Genomic DNA, 20,247 nt, shown 5'->3' on the forward strand with positions numbered 1-20,247 from the left:
TATTATACATATATATGTGTATGAAACATCCGGGTAAATTGATGTTTTGCGGGTTATGTCATACATTTTTATTGTTATAAGATAATTCTGGAAATGCATGCACCGAACGTAAAAGTTCGCCATGAAATTTCTGCGAGTGCTTTTTGCACTTGTGCTGCAAGGTCGTTGCTTCAATTGAAAGTATGGGGCGAGTAGTGAGTGCAGCAGCTTTTCTGCTCGTATTACGGTAATCACTACGGAGGCGGAGGAATTCGTAGGAGGAGTGACGCTCGTGTGCCGACTTCCCTCTTTTGAAGAACAATGCCGCCATGAAATAAGAATTACGGAGATTGCTGACACTTTGTGTTTTTCAATGCGGTTTTGTTTACTATGAAAGGAGAAAAAGGAACATTAGAAAAGACAAAAAGGAAAAGAGTAGAAATGGTTAAATAAATAAATAAAAGAAATACTGAAAAAATACAAATGAAACAGAACAGACTATTTGATATTTTCTGAAGTTTCGAACAACTGATTGATTTTATACTGTGATTGTGTTCGTTCTACACAACATACTCCTTACCTACAACAGTTGATAAGTAGAAAAGAATTCTTAAACAAATTCAAAAAAACAAATACAAGTATACACACACACAAACACACACGCATATATATATGCGTTTATGTGTGTATGTTTGTGTGTGTATATATATATATATATATATATATATATATATATAAGGTCATGTCATATGCTACAGGTGATGTAACCCAGTACTACCTGTCTCATGGTCGGGTCACCGGCGACTAAACTGGTACCCCCACCAGACTTGTTTGGTGAGGAGGGTGGCTAGTCTCCCGTAAGGATTAAAAACAAGATCTTCCAAAGTTCGAATGAACCTTTTTCTGGGTCAACGGCCAACTAGCACCGTGGTTGTTTGTGTGTATGTATGTGTGTGTTGGGGTGGAGAGGGCTCCGGTAAGCTGTGGTGAAGACAACCTTTCTATGAGAAGCAAATCTCTGATGTAAAAAAACATAAAGCGCGAGACCAGTACCCGCATTAAGCTGGGCTGCAGTTTAACTTGTGGCTGACTATCTTGGTCTTGATTGTTGCTGGATCTCAACATTTTGAACCGAGAGAGAGACTTAGCTGTCGTACAAAGCTAAAACTCTGTAAAATCATCTGTGTATAGATACTCCCGCAGGTATTTGTCTATAAAAATGGTCCTGTGGCAATGGAAAAGTTGTGCCACGTGGAGGTTTGAAGAGCTGGACACATGTAATAATTGATCTCAATGACAGTCTTCAGTGCCATGCCTGCTTGAGCGTGTGAATTCACCAGTAGGTCTAAAAAAAAGTAATTTTTGGGGTAATGGACTATAAGTGCCCGAGGGAGTGACACTCGTCTGACAAGACGTTGTAATCATCATATATATATATATATATATATATATAGATCAATCCAATCTGATAGGACTTGAAGAGAAACATGTGTCAGCCGATAATTATATGTTCAAAACAATATATATGTGCATTAATAATCTATTGTACGTGCATGTATGTATATAGGAATATTTCTCTCTCTCTCTCTCTCTCTCTCTCTCTCTCTCTCTGTATATATATATGTATATATATATACATATATATACATTGCATATATATTATATTTATCTACTGATCTATTTATCTGCATATATATATACATATACATATATGTTTATATAATTATTTATATAATGCATTACATCTTTATATATATATATATATATATATATATATATATATATATATATATCTGCGTGTGTGTGTGTGTGTGTAAATGCATTTGTCAGTTTGCTATTTAGAATTCTATAAATTCTGTTTTATATTCCGTCGATTCTTTTCCTGAAGACAGGCTGTCTGAGACAAATTTAGAGAATACTAAATAGTTTTCTTTTAAAATTCAGATATATGCATATGCATATATATATATATATATATATATATATATATATATATATATATATATATGTATATATATATATATGTGTGTGTGTGTGTGTGCATTAATAATGTATATTGTAAGGACATGTATGAATATATGTATATATATATATGTATATAACTATATTGTATATGTATTGTATATATCATATATTTATCAACTTATCTATTTATCTGTATATATATATACACACACGCATATATATATATATTTATATACATACATTATATCTTTATATATATATATATATATATATATATATATATATATATATATGTTTGTGTGTGTGTGTGTGTGTAAATGTATTTGTCAGTTTGCTGTTTAGGATTCTATAAATTCTATTTTATATTCCGTCGATTATTTTCCTGAAGACAGGCTGTCTGACACAAATTTAGAAAATACTGATCAATTTTCTTTTAAACTTCAAATATATATATATATATATATATATATATATATATAGATACATGTATATATATGTATATATATATAAATTCTGAAAAAAAACAACATTTAGAGACATATATTCGATTTAAGAATTTATTGTTTGACAAAAGGAATATATAGAAAGGGTTATTTAAATGTCCTTAATCCATGGATTTTCAAGAATGGCTCATATCATCAGAGGAAATGAAATGCAGTTAGCAAAATCTTGAGCTCCCTTCCCTCATCTAAAGGATTCCCTCACCCACTATAAAAAAAGAAAACGAAGTATATTTCTACAGAGACTCATTCCTGAAGCAAGCTGTCCAACACACCGTTCTAAATATAATATCCAGGAGTATTTTGCTATTTTTGCTATTTTGGTAACTACACTATTGAATTCGAGGTCCATTGCCCACTTAACTCTATGCTCAAATTCTATTACTCAAGGGGATAATTACAATGGAATCGTATATCCACCCAATGTCGGATGCACTTTGTCAACACCGAGAAACCATTTGGACTACAGCAACCAACACACACTCAAGGTAACAACGAATAAGGCTGCCCAGTATACTTTTCGAAAAATCAATAAGGTGCAATATGCTTTCGCTATATGGGAATATTACTTTCTCCCATGGAGCTATTTTTTGCCCACCTGGATTTATAACCCCGAACGACATTGGACTCTTTCCGATAATGGATTTCCCAGGTTGTATCAACTTCTCTTTTCTTATATTTTACTCCATATAATTATCCATAACCACTACAAAAAACTATTTTAATTGTGCTGAAAAGCAAAATTGCGTCCATTCGCAGCTGAATATTTTGCTAACTGCATTTAAATTTCCTGTGATGATATGTGCCATTGTTGAAAATCTATGGATTAAGGAAATTAAAATAACCCCTTTTATATATTCCTTTTGTCAAACAATAAATTCTTAAATCGAATATATGTATCTATATGTTTTTTTTTTCAGAATTTAAAATTTAACCACGAAACTTATATATTGCTCTATTCTTAAATATTGAGTTTTTACTTTTTGACTAGGATCTCATTGAAAGTATTGCTTCAAGTAATATCTATCAGGATTTTCTTCTGAATTATATCAGTGTCTTATCTCGCTTATATATATATATATATATATATATATATATATATATATATATATATATAATGTATACAATGACATGTATATATATACGATAATACATATGTATATATATATATATATATAGAGAGAGATAAACAATGATATAGATGTGTGTGTGTTTGTTTACTTTTAAATGGGAAAGAAGTCCAACAAAGTGCTCGATTACAAAGAAAAATTCAATATAAGAGATGTATATTTATTGATTTAACCTGTACAGAAGGCCAGAGAAACGATTGTACCTTCGGTTTCATGCCTAACATAAGAGGGACCAGTTAATGGAAAATAATGTTAAGCTCTCGTCTGCCATAGTATTTCTGTTTGAGGAAAACCAGGACCGCTTACATTATCTATAATTATGCTAATTTGTTATTCATCTCTTCTCTTCTTCTCTATATTCTCTTCTCTCTATATATTTCCCCTCCAACTTTGACCTTCATAGGATTAAAAATCATGACATTACAGGAAAATGTAATGCGTACAAATTGTAGCACATTATCTGAGGTGTGCTGTAGGCCTTTTACCTCTACAGTTCCTCAACAATGGTACATTCCTATATTTTTTTCCGTTGAGAGTCCACTGCCAAAATCGGTTAGATTTAATGGAAACTGCAACATCTTTTCTCTCTATTAGATTCCTTCTTTTCCCCGCTCCCTATTTACACCGCAGCGGATGCGTTCACAGGGAACAGTACGAGGAAACACGTGTTTGGAATGGTACAAGGTTATTCATGCCGTTTTTAAAATCTTTTTCCCTGATTTATGCTTTCTGTATTTCCCATAAAAATAATAAATTATACAAAGAAAACGCCATTATTATTATTGTTTTCTTTTTTATTTTTCTAGTTAGTGTAAGACGAAACCTGCGGGAATTACCGGTTTTTACTTCCGGTTTTAACGATTCAAACCGTGTAATCTATCTACGACCTTTATTTATTAATGTGTTCAACTAAACATTTATTTTTACACAAAGAATTCATTCTTTACTATTTATTATTACAACGCAACGATATCGTGAATTCACTTGCATTACACTTAAATTAAAATTAAAACAAATAAAATCATTTAGAATTCGAGAAAACTAAAACAGATTCATTTATAATTCGATTGTGATGCGGGACTACTAAAACTAAACCAAAACAAACTTCACTGCGGAATTGATATTTGATCTAATTCACTTTTTACTTAATTCATCACGCTTTTTTTGACGCTTTCGCCGCAATGATTCCAGTTCTAGCCCTTCCCTCAAACGTTTTTGGGTGTTTTCAAACACCCGGGCACCGCCGCACCGTTCATATTGCACCACGTTCATTTCTTAAATTGTTTTTTTTAACGATTTTTTTATTAGTTTAAAATCGTTTGTTTTTATGATATTTAAATAGGGTTATTACTTCGCTTTGTTTTAATTTTACCCTCCCCCCCAGCCACACAAGCCTCTAAAACCCCGAGAAACGCCGGTAACCCCAGATAGTATCTAATAGTTTATTGTTTGTCCCTGTTTCTATATATTTTATTTCAATATCAATTTTTTCACTTTTTCTATTTAATATACTTTCTTAGTAAATGTATGTTTACATTAAGGAGGGGAGATAGAGAGAGAGGCAGAGATTGACTATGGGAGGGAGTGACAGGTAAAGATAGAGATATAAAGGTAGTGGGAGATATATCAGCCGTATTTCACTTAAACTTCTGTACTTACTTTGGTTGTGTAACTAATTAATTCATGCATACCGACACGTTTTTAAATCGTTATTTCGAGGCTCAGTAAGGTGATGCATTCACTGTGGGCAAGCCGTCAAAATTATTTACTTTTTCTACAGCCACTTTTCCTCTTAGCAATCCGTGTTCGAGCCTTGGGATTACTTGTAACTTTCCCACCTTTTTTAAAACTTTACAAGGCACTAGATGCTATTTAAATTTTACATAGGGAGTTGATTAAGATTTAAACTGTTCTTTTCCTGTGATCTTGCAAAGTTAATAGCTAATATGAAATGTTTTGATTCTATTTTAAAAGTCTATAAGTCAAAACCCAAAATACAATTGTACTTGGTTTTTATGTATATCTGAAAAATACCTGAATGTATTTAGATATATATTCCATTGACTTGACAACGCATGGAGGGTAGAGCGGTAGCTATATATATATATATATATATATATATATATATATATATATATATATATATAATGCTTTTGACAGGGTATGGCATTCTCAGAAAAATCAGTTCATACGGTATTACTGGAAGAATCTTAAACATAATTAAATCCTTCTTAGATAAGAGAAAAATCCAGATTGTCCTCGATGGCTGTACATCCAAACAATATGATATAAATGCGGGAGTGACTCAAGGGTCTATTCTTAGACCTCTATTATTCCTAATAAATGACCTCGCTGACAAATATATATGTGAGATGGGTATATATGCTGATGACACCACGCTCTATAACAGACACGACAGGAAAACAAATGAACACATATCTAAAGAAATGGCAGATAATCTAGAGGATGACCTCACATCTGTAGGGGAATGGGGACAAAAATGGATGGTCACATTCAATGCTGCCAAGACTAAACTCGTTTCCTTCAAGAAACCTTCTCTGCCACTAATAGCAATGCCCAACTACTCCTTACCTTGAAGCACATATTTTAAACTCCTCGACCTAACGTTTACAGGAGACATGATTTGGAACAATTATATTGAGAGCAGTGCCAAGACCGCTGCGAAAAGGTAGGTTCTCTCTACCGTGCTAGAAAGCTACTAACGCCTGAAAAGGTCCTGTACATCTATAAGACCACCATTCGCGCACGTATGAAGTATTGTTGTCATATTTGGGCCGGTGCATCGGTTACTAGTCTCTCACTCCTAAACAAGGCTCAAAAGAGAATCGTCAACATAATAGGTCCTGAACTGTCATCCAAGCTTCAGACTCTGTCCCATCGACGCAATATAGCATCCTCTGCCTGTTCTACAAGTACTTTAACGGTGAATGTTCCGACGAACTGCAAGCACTTGTACCCCCTCTCCGTAAATGCCCACGACAAACCCGACAAGCAGTACAATCCCACCCCTTCACACTAGAGACCCCTAGATGTAAGAGAGCCTTCTACTCCAGTAGTTTCTACCCCGGAACCGCTAGACTTTGGAACATCCTTCCAGGTTTCTGCTTCCCCAACTGTATTGACATGCAGAAGTTCAAGTGTAACGTGAACCTACATCTTGCTGCCAAACTCCCCACCTAGTACCCCTGTAGCCTGTGTCCCTAATAGTAGCCCCCTACATCAAACTGGCAATGTGCTTTGTTTGGGGTGCAAATGTAATAATAAAAAATATATATATATTTTTAAATTTAACCTCAAATACGTCACAAACTTTATTTACTTGTTGTAAACAATGTGTTTCCAAAAATACACAGAATTTCTGTTTCTGTTGTACAAGATAAAAGTTTATATGGGTTTACTTTGTTACAATTTATAAACCGTTCTATTTCTCTTGTTTATACTATGAACAAAATTCTGTATATATTGTTTAAAATAATTAATAAGTTTATTATCTTAAACAAAAATCCTATATAGTGTTCCTTTTCTGAAATACCGTTTACATGTTTACATCGTCTGGCCAACATAAATATCATAACCTACTCGCCAGATTAGTACGCACGGGTTGTCCGAGACTGCAACCACCCGAGCTTTTGGTTTGTTTGTAGTATTTGCGCGTGGCAATCGTGACAGCGGTTACCAAAGTTACATCTTGAGCTTTTTTTTTCATTAACCACACTCCCACTTACAAAATGGTGTGTTTATTTCTAAAGCCGTTCTTAACATGCGGAGGTTGTCAGTGTCTATTCAGAAATCAGTTGTTAACGTGAGGAGGTTGGTGATAGGGCTTCAACAACAACAAAAACAACAACAGCAGAAGTACTTTACTTTTTACGCGTGGGGTGGGGGGCATGCTAACACTGGACAACACCGGTTTCGGTTCCTGCTAGTTATTTATAAAGGAACTACATCTTTGTTATATATGAGTCGTGCAATTGTATTCATCTACAAAAGATTTAGCTAATTGGCATATTCTTTTAATTAATTCCACATTACTTTGTTTTCTTTTTCGATTTTCTAATGGGATGATCGTCTTTAATTATTGCGTGTAATAATTTTTATGATGATATTCTACATAATTTATACTTGCGTAATATTTGCTAAGAAGATGATAGTAGACACAAATATTTTTTATATATATTTATGTATGCGTATACATATTTGCATGAAAAAATTGCCTACGAAATTCTTCTGTCACTTTATGTCTACAGGCATGGAACTTAATATGTAGGTATTCGATTTGGATTTAAGCCTGGGAAAATTGGTGCAAAAGTATGAAAATTTAAAAAATGCAATTTGCCATGTGAAAGTCTCAGGACAGCATTACGAATATGCATGCGTTACGTAATAGCTATTGATTCATGTTTTAATTTTAAGCCTTGAAGCTTACATGTCTTCATAGGTCAAGCATTAACCCCCAAGGAAAAAGTGTATCGCAAGCTAAATGTTTTAATTTCGATTCTCGGTTGTGGTGCACGAGTCATTTTTTTTTTTTAACATTTTAAAGCATTACTGTATATTTTGTCCAATATAATAAAATAATAAAAACATAATCTGTATTAATCAAAGTTTAAGATTTAAGCGTATTTTTACAACCGGGCAATGCTGGGTGACATGCTAGTTAATTATATTTTTTGATATTCATATTTAATACGTACAGATGATATGTCTCTATCTCTCCGCCTCTCTCTGTCAACATTCTTTCTCTACACACACACACACACACACACGCACACACACATACACCCCCATATATATATATATATATATATATATATATATATATATATATATATATATATATATATATATATATATATATACGAACATGTTCAATATAGATTATATAAAGCAAACCCTTATGATTGAATTCCTGAATGTCATGTAAAAATGATGCCATCCACATATATAGAAGTACTCCTCCTCGACATACATTATGACAGCAATGTTATAGGCTTCTAACTTCCAACCACAAGGTTTATGGTCGGGTGCGTTAGAGTTACCTCATAAATCCTCACTTGAAATTATGTGCTATTTTGATAGCCTATTTTTTGTTATATTGGTCGTTTGTTGTTTTTTTTATGATAATTTAATTCGATATACCGTACATCTACAGAGTCAATTACCTCATATAGATCCGTTAGTTTTGGGGTAAATGAACAAATGTATTTTAATTCTATATAGGAACTAGTTATCTACGGCCAAGTGTTCTTCGCAGCTTAGTGTTGTGGTCTTCCAACTTCCAACCACAGAATTAATGGTAGGGTGAGGATACCGATAAGCGAGGAATCGCTTGCTGAAACTACGAACTATGTTAGCCTTTTAAATGATATTTACGTTGGATAATTTTTAAAAGATAATTTAATTTGGTATAAAGTTTTCTTCTGGTAAATACTGTAATAAATATAATAAAAATAAGTAATGATTGAGCTTGTTTACGTCTAAATGTCCAGATCTAAACATTTTGATTTTTTTAGAAACCAAAAGTTTCATTATCTTTAAAGAAATCATGAATAATAGATAACTTTAAAGCAAAAAAACGAGCAAGAACAGCAGGCTTGTTTATTAATGCTGTAACGCTGGCCACTCCCTACCATAAACACCGTTGTGTAAGTTTCGAACACCACAACAATCTGATCAGCCGTTGTTTATAAATAAATAATATATTTGTTAGTTTACATCCAAACTGTAGTGGATGGTTCGAATCTAAAAAAGGGAAATGGCTTCGCTGATTTCAGAAAAATAATTTTATATTATTCCTCGAATTGCAATTTAAAATACAAATGTTTATCATAATGGATTCAATTGAGCTCCAAAAAAAAAACATTCATTTCAAACAGTTTCATATGCGTTTTTTCTGCTTATGCGGTAAGAAAAATTCTTAAAGAAACATGTGGTGTTTGGTTTATAATTGTGAAAACCTTTGTAAAAATCGGGATTTCCCTACTGATTCCTTTCAATTATCATTTCCGATATGAATGAAAAGCATTACAATACATCTTATAGGAGAACTGTTCAAGATCCACAAAGTAAGCATGTGTAAAGTTTTTTTTTAAATCAGACTCCATCGGAAACAGACTTTTTTTACTCACCTTCAAACAATAACAAGCCATTTCGCTACTATGAGATAAGGGGCTACAATTTGGGGTCATTCATAGGAAAGATCAACAAGCTGTTCGTTTACGGTACATTTACACTTTTGCATATCAGTACAGTTGGAGAAGCACGAAGTATGAAGATAATTCCAAAGTCTAGCTGTTCGAAGGAAGAAACTATTAGAGTAGAAATCTTTCTGGCTTTTAGTGACCTCAACAGTGAAGGGAAGAGATTTTGTTGCTAAGCGAGTTTAGCGTGGATATATACGTGGAAGGAGCACAAATGCAACGACTTCATCAGAGTACATTCTATTAAATGGTTTGTAATACAGGCACAGAGATTCAACATTGCGGCGATATAACAAAGGGCTCGAGATTAGTTGACAAAGTCAACCCTATCAACTTGAGCCCTCTTTTCTATGCCCTATCCAATTGGTAGAAGCTTGTGGTAGGCACACATACCTAGATGTTGAATAAAGTGTGGCCTATACAGTTCGGTGTCCATAGGGAATCAACTCACATACACACAAAGTTCATTTTACAGTATATATATATATATATATATATATATATATATATATATATAATAGATGGGGATTATCTAAAACAAATATAAATTAAGTAACATTTTTGCAGAGCAAAGCTATATTTCTTTTCTTTTGTATAGAGATGACGCGAGTTCAAAAACCAGTATTATTTTAGGGTGTTTAAAAGTAAGAAAAAAAACATCTATATCAAATGCATATGCAAATGTACCAACATAGTGTGTCATGTCGCCGCTGCAGTTTCATAAATCATTTCTTCTTGTATGCTCAATAAGATTCAAATTATTTGGGCCTAACATGTTTGATTTCAAAGCAATTATCGATTTTTGACATAAACATTTTAGAAAAATTAAATTAATCAAAATGATTTTCAAGGGTTTAAACAACATTACAAAATGTCTTTTCATAAGATAAGTTTAAAAAAGTAAATGAACAACTGCACGTAGAATTATGTATTCTCAGGAGCAACGACCTTTATTTGAAATGATTTTGAAAGTTTAGCATACTTTGGCATTTTTAATCTGATAACACTTCAAACATTTGCGTATATTTGCAATATATAATGTACAGTTTGTTCAAAAATGTTTTTCAAATATTTGACAATTGAAACACGAACGCGTTTTGAACATGAGAAAGTATAAAACAATTACGTACCATCGGTGTCCACTTCTCGGATCATCTCTTCAAGCTCGGCATCGGACGGAGTCTGACCGAGTGATTTCATCACTGATCGGAGCTCCTTGCTAGTGATTTGACCATCACCATCAATGTCGAACATGTCGAAGGCATCCTTGATTTCTACAAAATAAAAAAATAAAGTCAAATTTTTGAGACATATATTAATCGATTACATGTGCCCTTTTGATCAAACTTAACGTAAGGTACATGAGCATATTTATTGATCTATCTCTTTCTATATATATTAGTATATATATATATATATATATATATATATATATATTATTTATGAACCTAATGTGAACGTAAATACATACTTTATGTAGTAAATATAACTGCATTTGATGAAATTGCATCAATATTTAAAGATAATGGGGTTTCGTTAGCATTTATCCGACTTTAGCCTCCGAACAATATATTAAATGCAAAACAATTTTAGTATGTATATAAATACAAAATAAAAATATATTGATGTTAGTTACCAGTTTTAGATTATGATATGTAACGTTTAGTGTCACAATTCTTTTTCAGGCCCTTATTTAATCTGTCTATATTTTTATCTGATACACACAGAAGTAATTCGTATTCTGTGAATCAACTATTTATAATTAGTCAGATTGATATTGATTAAGGATGAAAGCGTATATTCAGGTTGAACTTAATCTGATCCTAAACTAGATGTAGTCATTTTCCATTTCACGCATAAAATACATTTATTATCAATCTGAATTTTACTTTATGTGGGGATAAGAATTCAACAAATAATTGCCTTGTCAAACGAATTGTCCTTCGCTGATACTGAGCATAACGCCGGCCAGATTTTGTGTATTTTAATTATATAAAGCGTCAAATTTTTAATAGTGTTCAATTGTTATCCATCGAAAATTCAAATATTTAGAAAGGAGAAGAAATAATAATTAGAGAAAACTTGACACATGTTAAGCTATCTTCTAAAATGACTTGGTCCGCCACAAAACCATTTTTTAAAATTTTAAATAAAACAGCTCTATGAACAGAAAATAACTGCCAGTTTCAATAAACGAACAGCTGCAGCGCTTTTTGTTGATCACAAACGATGTTTTATTGTTGCATAAACGTACAAATGAAAATGGTATAATATATGGTGTTTCTAAGGTAGAACAAATGGGATATTTTTACATATTTATTGTATGGACGTAGTAATGTAGCAACCTATATACTTGACGACGCTGATGTCAACTTCACCAGATTATTGATATATAGATTAGTGGTTACTTAAATAAACTCCCAGTAACCTATGCAGAGAAACACACAGAACCTAAATAGATTTGAAATCCAAACCTAATAATCCGAAGTTATCCATGACATCCAGTCCGAGTATTTTTAATATATAGAAGATTTATTGATACAGATGACTTCAGTTTGTTACAAAACCTTTGTTTCATAACAAATTGTTTGTGCTCAACTAATCAAGACATGTAAAAGTGATATCATGATGATATCCGACGTCAACATATTTATTGTCCCCGTCAAATCTCAAATATGCCCGAGTATTTAATTAATATGAGAAAATATAACAGTGTTTATATGATTGGACCCCCCCTTCCCAAATTAAGTTTCCTTTACTCACAGAAACATTGCTCCTCCGTACACATAACAGCGTTTACGATAATAACAAGATCAGAATAAAAAAATTAATATTAATAAGTTTTCACTGATATTATTATGAGAGAAATTATGACGAGAGTCGGTTGTCTTGCTGCGGAAAATTAGTCTTTTACAAAGATGAAAAAAAACCCATTTTCATGTTAATTCAATTGTTAACATATACAGATTTTTTTTTACAGATCGGAGAACTGTTGCACATATTAAAATTCAAAATATATTACTTATAATTTATTTTTCATGTTTTTATGACCTTATTTTATACGCAAAATGCAAAGCAATTAGTCCTGCTTAAGTTGATATTAAAGAAAAGAAGATCCGATATTTGATAAATAACATTAATACTGAAGAAAAATTAATATTCTTAGCTTGCTACTTGGCTGCAGTTCAACAGCATCACCGGTTATCGAACTGGACCTAATCGATCGCTACTAATCGTTATAAACCTTTTAATAAAGGGATAAAGCATGTGGTTTGTTTATATATTTATGTAGACATCATTGGACCTTAAAATAAGCGATTCACATACATTTTAATATGCTAATTATGTTTAGTTTTACTTGGCTTTATGAAAAGGGGAACAACGATTTGTAAACCCTATATTTTAATATAGTTATGAATATATCAATTCAATAATGTTCCCTTATATTCAGTTGTGTGGAGTATTTTAAGGGTTTTAAAAGGCTTATATAGATACAAGGCCAAAGAGCACTACTCCATATCACGTACAATATAATAATCAATCGAAAATTAAAAATCTGCATGAATTAAAATATGATATTTAAACATATGTTACAACCAGGTAAAGCTGAGCGGTTTGATTGTCTATTAAAAAGTTTATCCTTATGTCATATAAAATATATTGAAAGGATGCATTCGATCTTTTTATAAAATCTTCGTCCGTTAGGTACTATAGCTCCTCGATTAAACATAAAACTTCTTTTGTTAAATATACAGATTGACTGAACTGAACTTATTTTAGATTTCTCAAATTATATTACAAAGACACTTTACTTGCCCATATTTTCCTGCCTATTCACGAGGAGAAATGTTGATGGTTAGTTGTTTTTGTTTTACGCCATATCAACCCTTTTCAGGTTATTTAATGCCGAATCCAAAGATTGAAGAAAATTTGTTTAATAGAATATATTTTTTGTTTTCAAGTCGGTTTCTATTTAACCCATAGTTGGGACCCTAACAGGTACTACCACTCCGAATCAGAGTGGACCTGGGAGCAATGGCAATTTAAGGGTGGATCCACACTCCCCAAAGCCCGCAAGCTGGGGCCTCAGGACTGGATATAGTTTAAGGCCATATCCAGGACCAGAAATGTTGAGGTAAGATTTGGGGAAAATGTAGTTTTCAAGAAATAACACACTATTTATATAGTTATACATACACGTTTTCATAGCTTTTAGTTTAATGATAACATTAAAGAAAACACATTTATTTACATAGTTATCTGTAGACGTAATCATATATTTTCATAGCTTTGTTTTCATTACCAGATTACATCGTATTAATACCATCACGGAGAAATGCTCCCAGAACCAATCTTTTTTCATTAGTGTTAGTGCTTTAACTGAAGTTGAATATGAAATAAATTTGAATTATAAACTGATTATCTTGTTTATTTATATATAACCCTGAATACAATAATCAATTTATATGCAATTTTGTTAATTAAAATGCTAATTTTTGTAATAATTCTGGAAAACAACTATTAAATTACTATAAGAGCAACCTTTTATATATACATATATATATATATATATATACACATACATATATATATATATATATTATAGTTTCAGACTGTTTCTTTTTAAATATAGTGATATACGATGAAACATGTATCGATGACTCCGTCTAGTCAGGAACGACATAGGTAACCCTGTTTAAGGACAGGTGCGCATGAGATCCATAGGCAGGAGTTGCGGAATCACAACAACACCACTCCTGAATCGACATTGTTTGAGTCCAGTGGAAAGAAGAAGTTCAGGACGACTGGATACAATACTGAGATAAGCGGAGAGCACATATAACACCTGGGGGTCCCAAGTGGTCACCCATTTAATAGGAACCAACGTTCAACTTTGCTTAACTTCGGCGATCCAGCGGGAACCGTTGTGTCAACGTGATTATGCCGTATATACGGATGAAACATATATAGTTATTTTTAAATTTGTAAGTGCTTATGCAAATGCAACATGTGATGAGATGATAAATACGGTAATAGTTCACATTACCGTGGAATTGGTTTTTACGATGTAGATAATGAAGTTTCTTTACGTACAACAGAATAATTGTTTCAACTGAATCTGTGATTTATATATTTGTAGAAATCAACATATTCAATTACAAGAATAGTGATTACATAAATATTTTTGGAAACCTTGTAGTTGTTTTGATAGTCTATCTACAGTAGAAATATAAACATGCTGGTAGTCAATGTATAGCGAATTATTATTGTGTCCAAACATATTTTTTATGTTTTTAAAGAAATAGCAATAGAAGCAATAAGTAAATGCATTTAATGTCGTTATTTAGTCTCTGGGGTTAATACTAAGTATACTATACTTCACGTAATTTCACAAATACATTGACTGTACTGTTATAAATCATAAGACGCTATGTACATGAATGACGTACCCACCGTGCTCAGTGACTAGGGATTAATTAGTATATTATAAATGCTCAGAATATACAAAAATATATTATGCTCACATTCTTATATTTCCCCAATAGTTATTCAAATAAAAGAAATACAAGTATTAACCTCAGTAATTATAATTATCTACACAGATTAATAATATGCACAAAATGGATATATAGTGCTAGAGAAGTAGGAATCTTTTTTCCAGGTTTGTTGAAATTTATGTCATAGGTTGTAGAAAATGTATAAACTAAAAGACTTAAGCTTAAGGTGCCTTCATTTGAAGTGTAGGAAATCTTAGAAAATGGCTAATATCTGGATAGTCTAATGAAAAATTATGTACTTTGAGAAAATGTAGTCTTTACCAAATTATACATATTGAACATTTGAAATGCCTTAAATAAACTTAATTTAGGCGAAAAACCTCGCCTATTTTGCCCCCTTTGCATCAAACTACACTAAATGTAATATATATATAGACTACCTATTCCTCACCGCACAATTGTTTCTGGAATTCATAATATTTAAGTAAAAATTGTGCATAATATATAATTATTATTTAATTGGAAAATGTGTACATATATCTAACTTTCAATAACTATAAAATTGTGTCCTCACGACGTAAACACCCTCGACAAACCCGACAGGCAGCTAAATCCCATGGCCACACAGTAGAGATCCCTATATGTAAAAGAGCTTTCTACTCCAGTAGTTGCTTCCTCAGAACCGCTAGACTTTGGAATTCTCTTCCGATCCCTGCTTCCCTAACGGTACTGACATGCAGAAGTTCAAGTGTAGTGTGAACCGACATCTTGCTGCCCAACTTCCTACATAGTACCCCAGTAGCTGTTGCCCCTGATAGTAGCCCCCTACATTAAAGTTGCGATGTGCCTTGTGTGGGCGATGTAATAAAAAAAATAATGATATTTTTACATATGAAATTGCATTTTTCAGCCATTTTAAGAAGATGCGTGATTTTACTCATGGAGACACTTTTTATTTCACAAAATATAATGCCAGTTTAGAAATAACTTTTTGGTAAGAAGAAGGAATGCATGCTTGAATAAATAACTGAGATAGGTTTAATAATAAGCGAATATATGAGAAAAAAAAAACAATATTTCAACAAAGACGCCGAATACGCCAATAAAGATAGAGCTGAGAAAGGCAAGTCCATGTTATATGGAAACATTTTTAGGCAAGTAAAATCTGACAGATAATATGCAATGGTCAGTTTTTTTCGTCTGACAAAAGACTAGCTTATCATAATGATGATCGCATCAAAGTGATCGATAGGCTAATCATTTAGACTGACACATTCTTTTTCACGATTTGATTGATCGAATGGGCGTCCAAAATGTACGGCTTTCCAAGAGTCGAACATCATTTTAGTTCTATCAGCTTATATCAATTCTATATTTTATCCTCTTTTCTTGGAATCCCTTTTTGTTAATTCTAACGAAAATAAACACATCTCTACACCAGAAGACCCTATTGATCGCTATATTCCAAGATGTGCAATTTCCCACCAAAGAAATAAATTCTTCAGCATGTAAGTTGGAAATATATATATTTAAATCATTAAAAGACGCAATGTGTTCCTTAGATTTGCTTTATATTACCACACACGTTTCCATACGAAATATCATGACATTCACTCTTATTCTATTTTATCTCAGTTCTTACAATCGCATAAATCACAATATTATTTTAATATAATTTTTTCTTTTGCTTTCTCTCGTGCCGTCCCGGTCTTTCCCCTTTACTATATTCGAATACAAATCAAAAGAGAACTGTGAGGGGTGGAAAGTAAGAAACAGTAATAAAACAGTGCGGCATACGAGGGCGTGCAATAAGTAATGCCCCTGACCCACTTCTAGTTGTCTGATCTTGCTGACATTTTTACATGTGCTATGATTTATATCTCTACGGGTTATGTGGCAAAGTACAGCTCTTAACTAATTGTGCTTTCTGTTTTACAGCTGTTTGAAATGAGTCAGGTATGAAATGGAGCCTGTCGAATGTCGAGCAGTGATCCGGTTTTTGTATTTGAAAAAACGCTACCACAGGGGATTTTGGATGAAATGTATGAAACTGATGGTGATAATGCGCCATCATATGACCTTGTAAAACGCTGTGAATTCAAACATGGCCTGACGTCTGTGGAAACAGCTCCCAACCTAGTCGCCCCCCTTCTGCCATTGATGAGGCATCTGTCCGTCAAGTTGAGGCAGCCATTTTGGAAGATGGCGAGTTACTATTCGCCAAATAGCCCAAGATATCAAGATTAGTACAGGGTCTGTGGAAACCATCATTCATGACAATTTGCATATGCATACGGTGTCGTCCAGATGAATTCCCAGGTCGCTCACACCATTCCAGAAGCGAGAACGCGTCGACTGCTCGAGGAGTAATTTGGAGGTGAAATCTGGGTTCATTACTATGATCCAGAGACCATACTTCTAAAAAAAGTCAATGCAGTGGAAGCACTTGGACTCACCACCTCCAAAGAAGGAAAGAGTGCAGCCCTCCGCTGGCAAGGTCATGCTCACAGTCTTCTGGGACCAGGACGGAGTAGTGATAACAGATTTCCTGGCAAAGTGTACCACAATTACAGGAGCCTATTCTGCTTCACCTTTAGGGAAATTAATGGAAGCTATCAAAATCAAGAGGCGAGACAAGATCAGCAAAGGTCCCATCCTCCTGCATGCAACGCTCCGGTTCACATCTCGCATGTCGCCAGATCAGAAGCACGCGTGTGTGGTTATGAAATCCTCAACCATCCTCCCTACTCTCCTGACCTTGCGCCCTCTGACTTTAACCTCTTTACAGCCATGAAGTTGTTTTTGAAAGGAAAGCATTTCCCATATGATGCAACCTTGATTTCTGAAGTCACGTCGTGGTTGGAGGACAAACCTGGGGTGTTCTACAAAAACGGTATCCAGATCTGCATCAAACGATAGCAGAAATGAATAACTCTGAGTGGTTCCTATGTAGAGAAAGACTAATTACTGTGCCAAGTTTCGTTGCTTTACTTCTATGGGAAGTGGGTCAGAGGTATTACTTATTGCACGCCCCTCGTAAATAGTTGTCCTATAAGCAATGAGAATAAAGTAGAATAATACGCAGCAGGATATGGATCACTTTATGAGATAATCTTTAAAAAAAAAAGGGCTTCTCCGATGGTAGATTATAGATATCTCTTATGAGATATAATAGAGAAAAGGTGACAATTTAAAGAGGATTTGGGTCTGAGTAACTGTTGTAGACCCGTGTTGGGGGGTACAAATAAAAGCAACCAGAAGTGCAAAATTATAATATTACTATTACGAAAAAAAGACATATTTTTGATACTTATGATTTAAAAGGACACACACGCAAGACATAAGCAATATATATTTAAACATCTTTTAAGCTGTGTTATGATATATGTATAACGCTAGCATATCATAGCCATGTCTTTCTGATTACAAAGAGGTCGCTTTAAACAAAAATAAAACTTTTTTTTTAGCGATTACGTGAATAGTCTCCAAGGTCTTCAGATGAATAATTGTATGAGTAAAACAATACATAGAAAACTGAGCGAATGCTGAAAACTATAGTCTGTGACTTGCCGTGCAAATTCTATTAACTCATGGAGTATGGCTTCACACATGATAAAAAGTAATAAATCAACACCTATATATTTTGTTTCTAAAATAGCGACACAAATGGTTAGTTTACTAATTTCATTAAAGCATTTAAATATATTAATCACCTAAAAATTAAAAATAAATTCGAGGAATGAGGAACCTCTTCGACTGTATTTATTATAATGCTCTCACACTGGCTGTTGAATATCGAAGATCCATTTTGAAACGTTGTTGAAATAATCATTCTATTAAATGAATGGGTATTAAAAGAACATTCGCCTCATGAGTTTTGATAGGTCATATAATTATACAAGTATACAACATGATGGCGTAAACTCACAGACCATAATCGGATGGGAGCACACTTCTTTTCACTAACTTAAAGAATATTCTTGGAATTTGATTTATAAGAGCCTGTCGCATCAATGGTGCTTATAAACCTAATTAAAAATGTTCTTTACCATCCACTATATCTTCTATTTGGCTGACATAATCCCGACGGTTTAATGCATTGTACATAGATCATGAAACCGTTTTATTATAATAAATGATGATTCTTTTGTTATTGATCTCGGGTAATAGATCATGCTTGTATTGTATCTATCCTATATTTGCATTTTCAAATATAGTTAAAATCTCTTACTTCAACTGTAGAGATTGACATTGCTTTTCTTCTTTCTTCTCCTTTCAAAATTAATTTAACAGCAAAATATAGAGATATAAATACTTATTCCGTTCATAATTGCAGTGTGCATGTATGTTTGCTTATATGTGCGCGTTTGTGTATTTGTATGTATATAGTATATAACACTCCACTTAATTCTATTCACAGATAATGTTCTTGTAAAACACAATCTCCTACGGTTTTTAGAAATGTCAATATTACGAAATTGATATCTCCAAATCTATAAATAAAACATTTTCATCATTTAAATCTCATTTCAATCCAAATCCTAATTCAACATATTTTTCCGCATTGATTCCCGTAGTTATAATGCATTAATCTTTTTTACTCAGAAATGCACACAATTTATTTAACAAAAATAGAAGTTGTCATGAAAATGCACATTGTTTTAATAAATATTCGCGCTTCTTGTTTATGTGTGTTTTTTTACGTGTGTGTGTTTAAATCGTATTATACCAAATATGTCACTCCACTCCCTGAAGGGCACATTCAAATCACTACACAAACTGGCGCTAAATCTGATCAATTTTCCAGCGCATGTATGATCTAAGGCGGTTTTACACGCGAAGTAACGTATAAGAAATAGTTACATACGTATGTTATGCTCGACATTATACAAAGTGGAAATTTTGGAACAAAACGATTTCTCTTATCTAAATATGTCAAGCGTAAACTGTACAT

General features: G+C 33.0%; 1 protein-coding gene across 1 annotated transcript in view; it reads right to left on the reverse strand.

Annotated features, from left to right (window-relative positions):
- LOC145256185 (calmodulin-alpha-like) overlaps positions 1 to 20,247 on the reverse strand; it is a 265,833-nt gene that overhangs the window by 46,695 nt on the left and 198,891 nt on the right. Inside the window, exon 3 of the mRNA XM_080114774.1 lies at positions 10,926 to 11,069. Coding sequence (XP_079970900.1) covers positions 10,926 to 11,069 — 144 coding nt within the window. The remainder of the gene's footprint in view (positions 1 to 10,925; positions 11,070 to 20,247) is intronic.

The sequence above is a fragment of the Euprymna scolopes genome, chromosome 32, assembly GCF_053919585.1.
Source record: "Euprymna scolopes isolate OS-2025 chromosome 32, ASM5391958v1, whole genome shotgun sequence".
NCBI lineage: Eukaryota > Metazoa > Mollusca > Cephalopoda > Sepiida > Sepiolidae > Euprymna > Euprymna scolopes.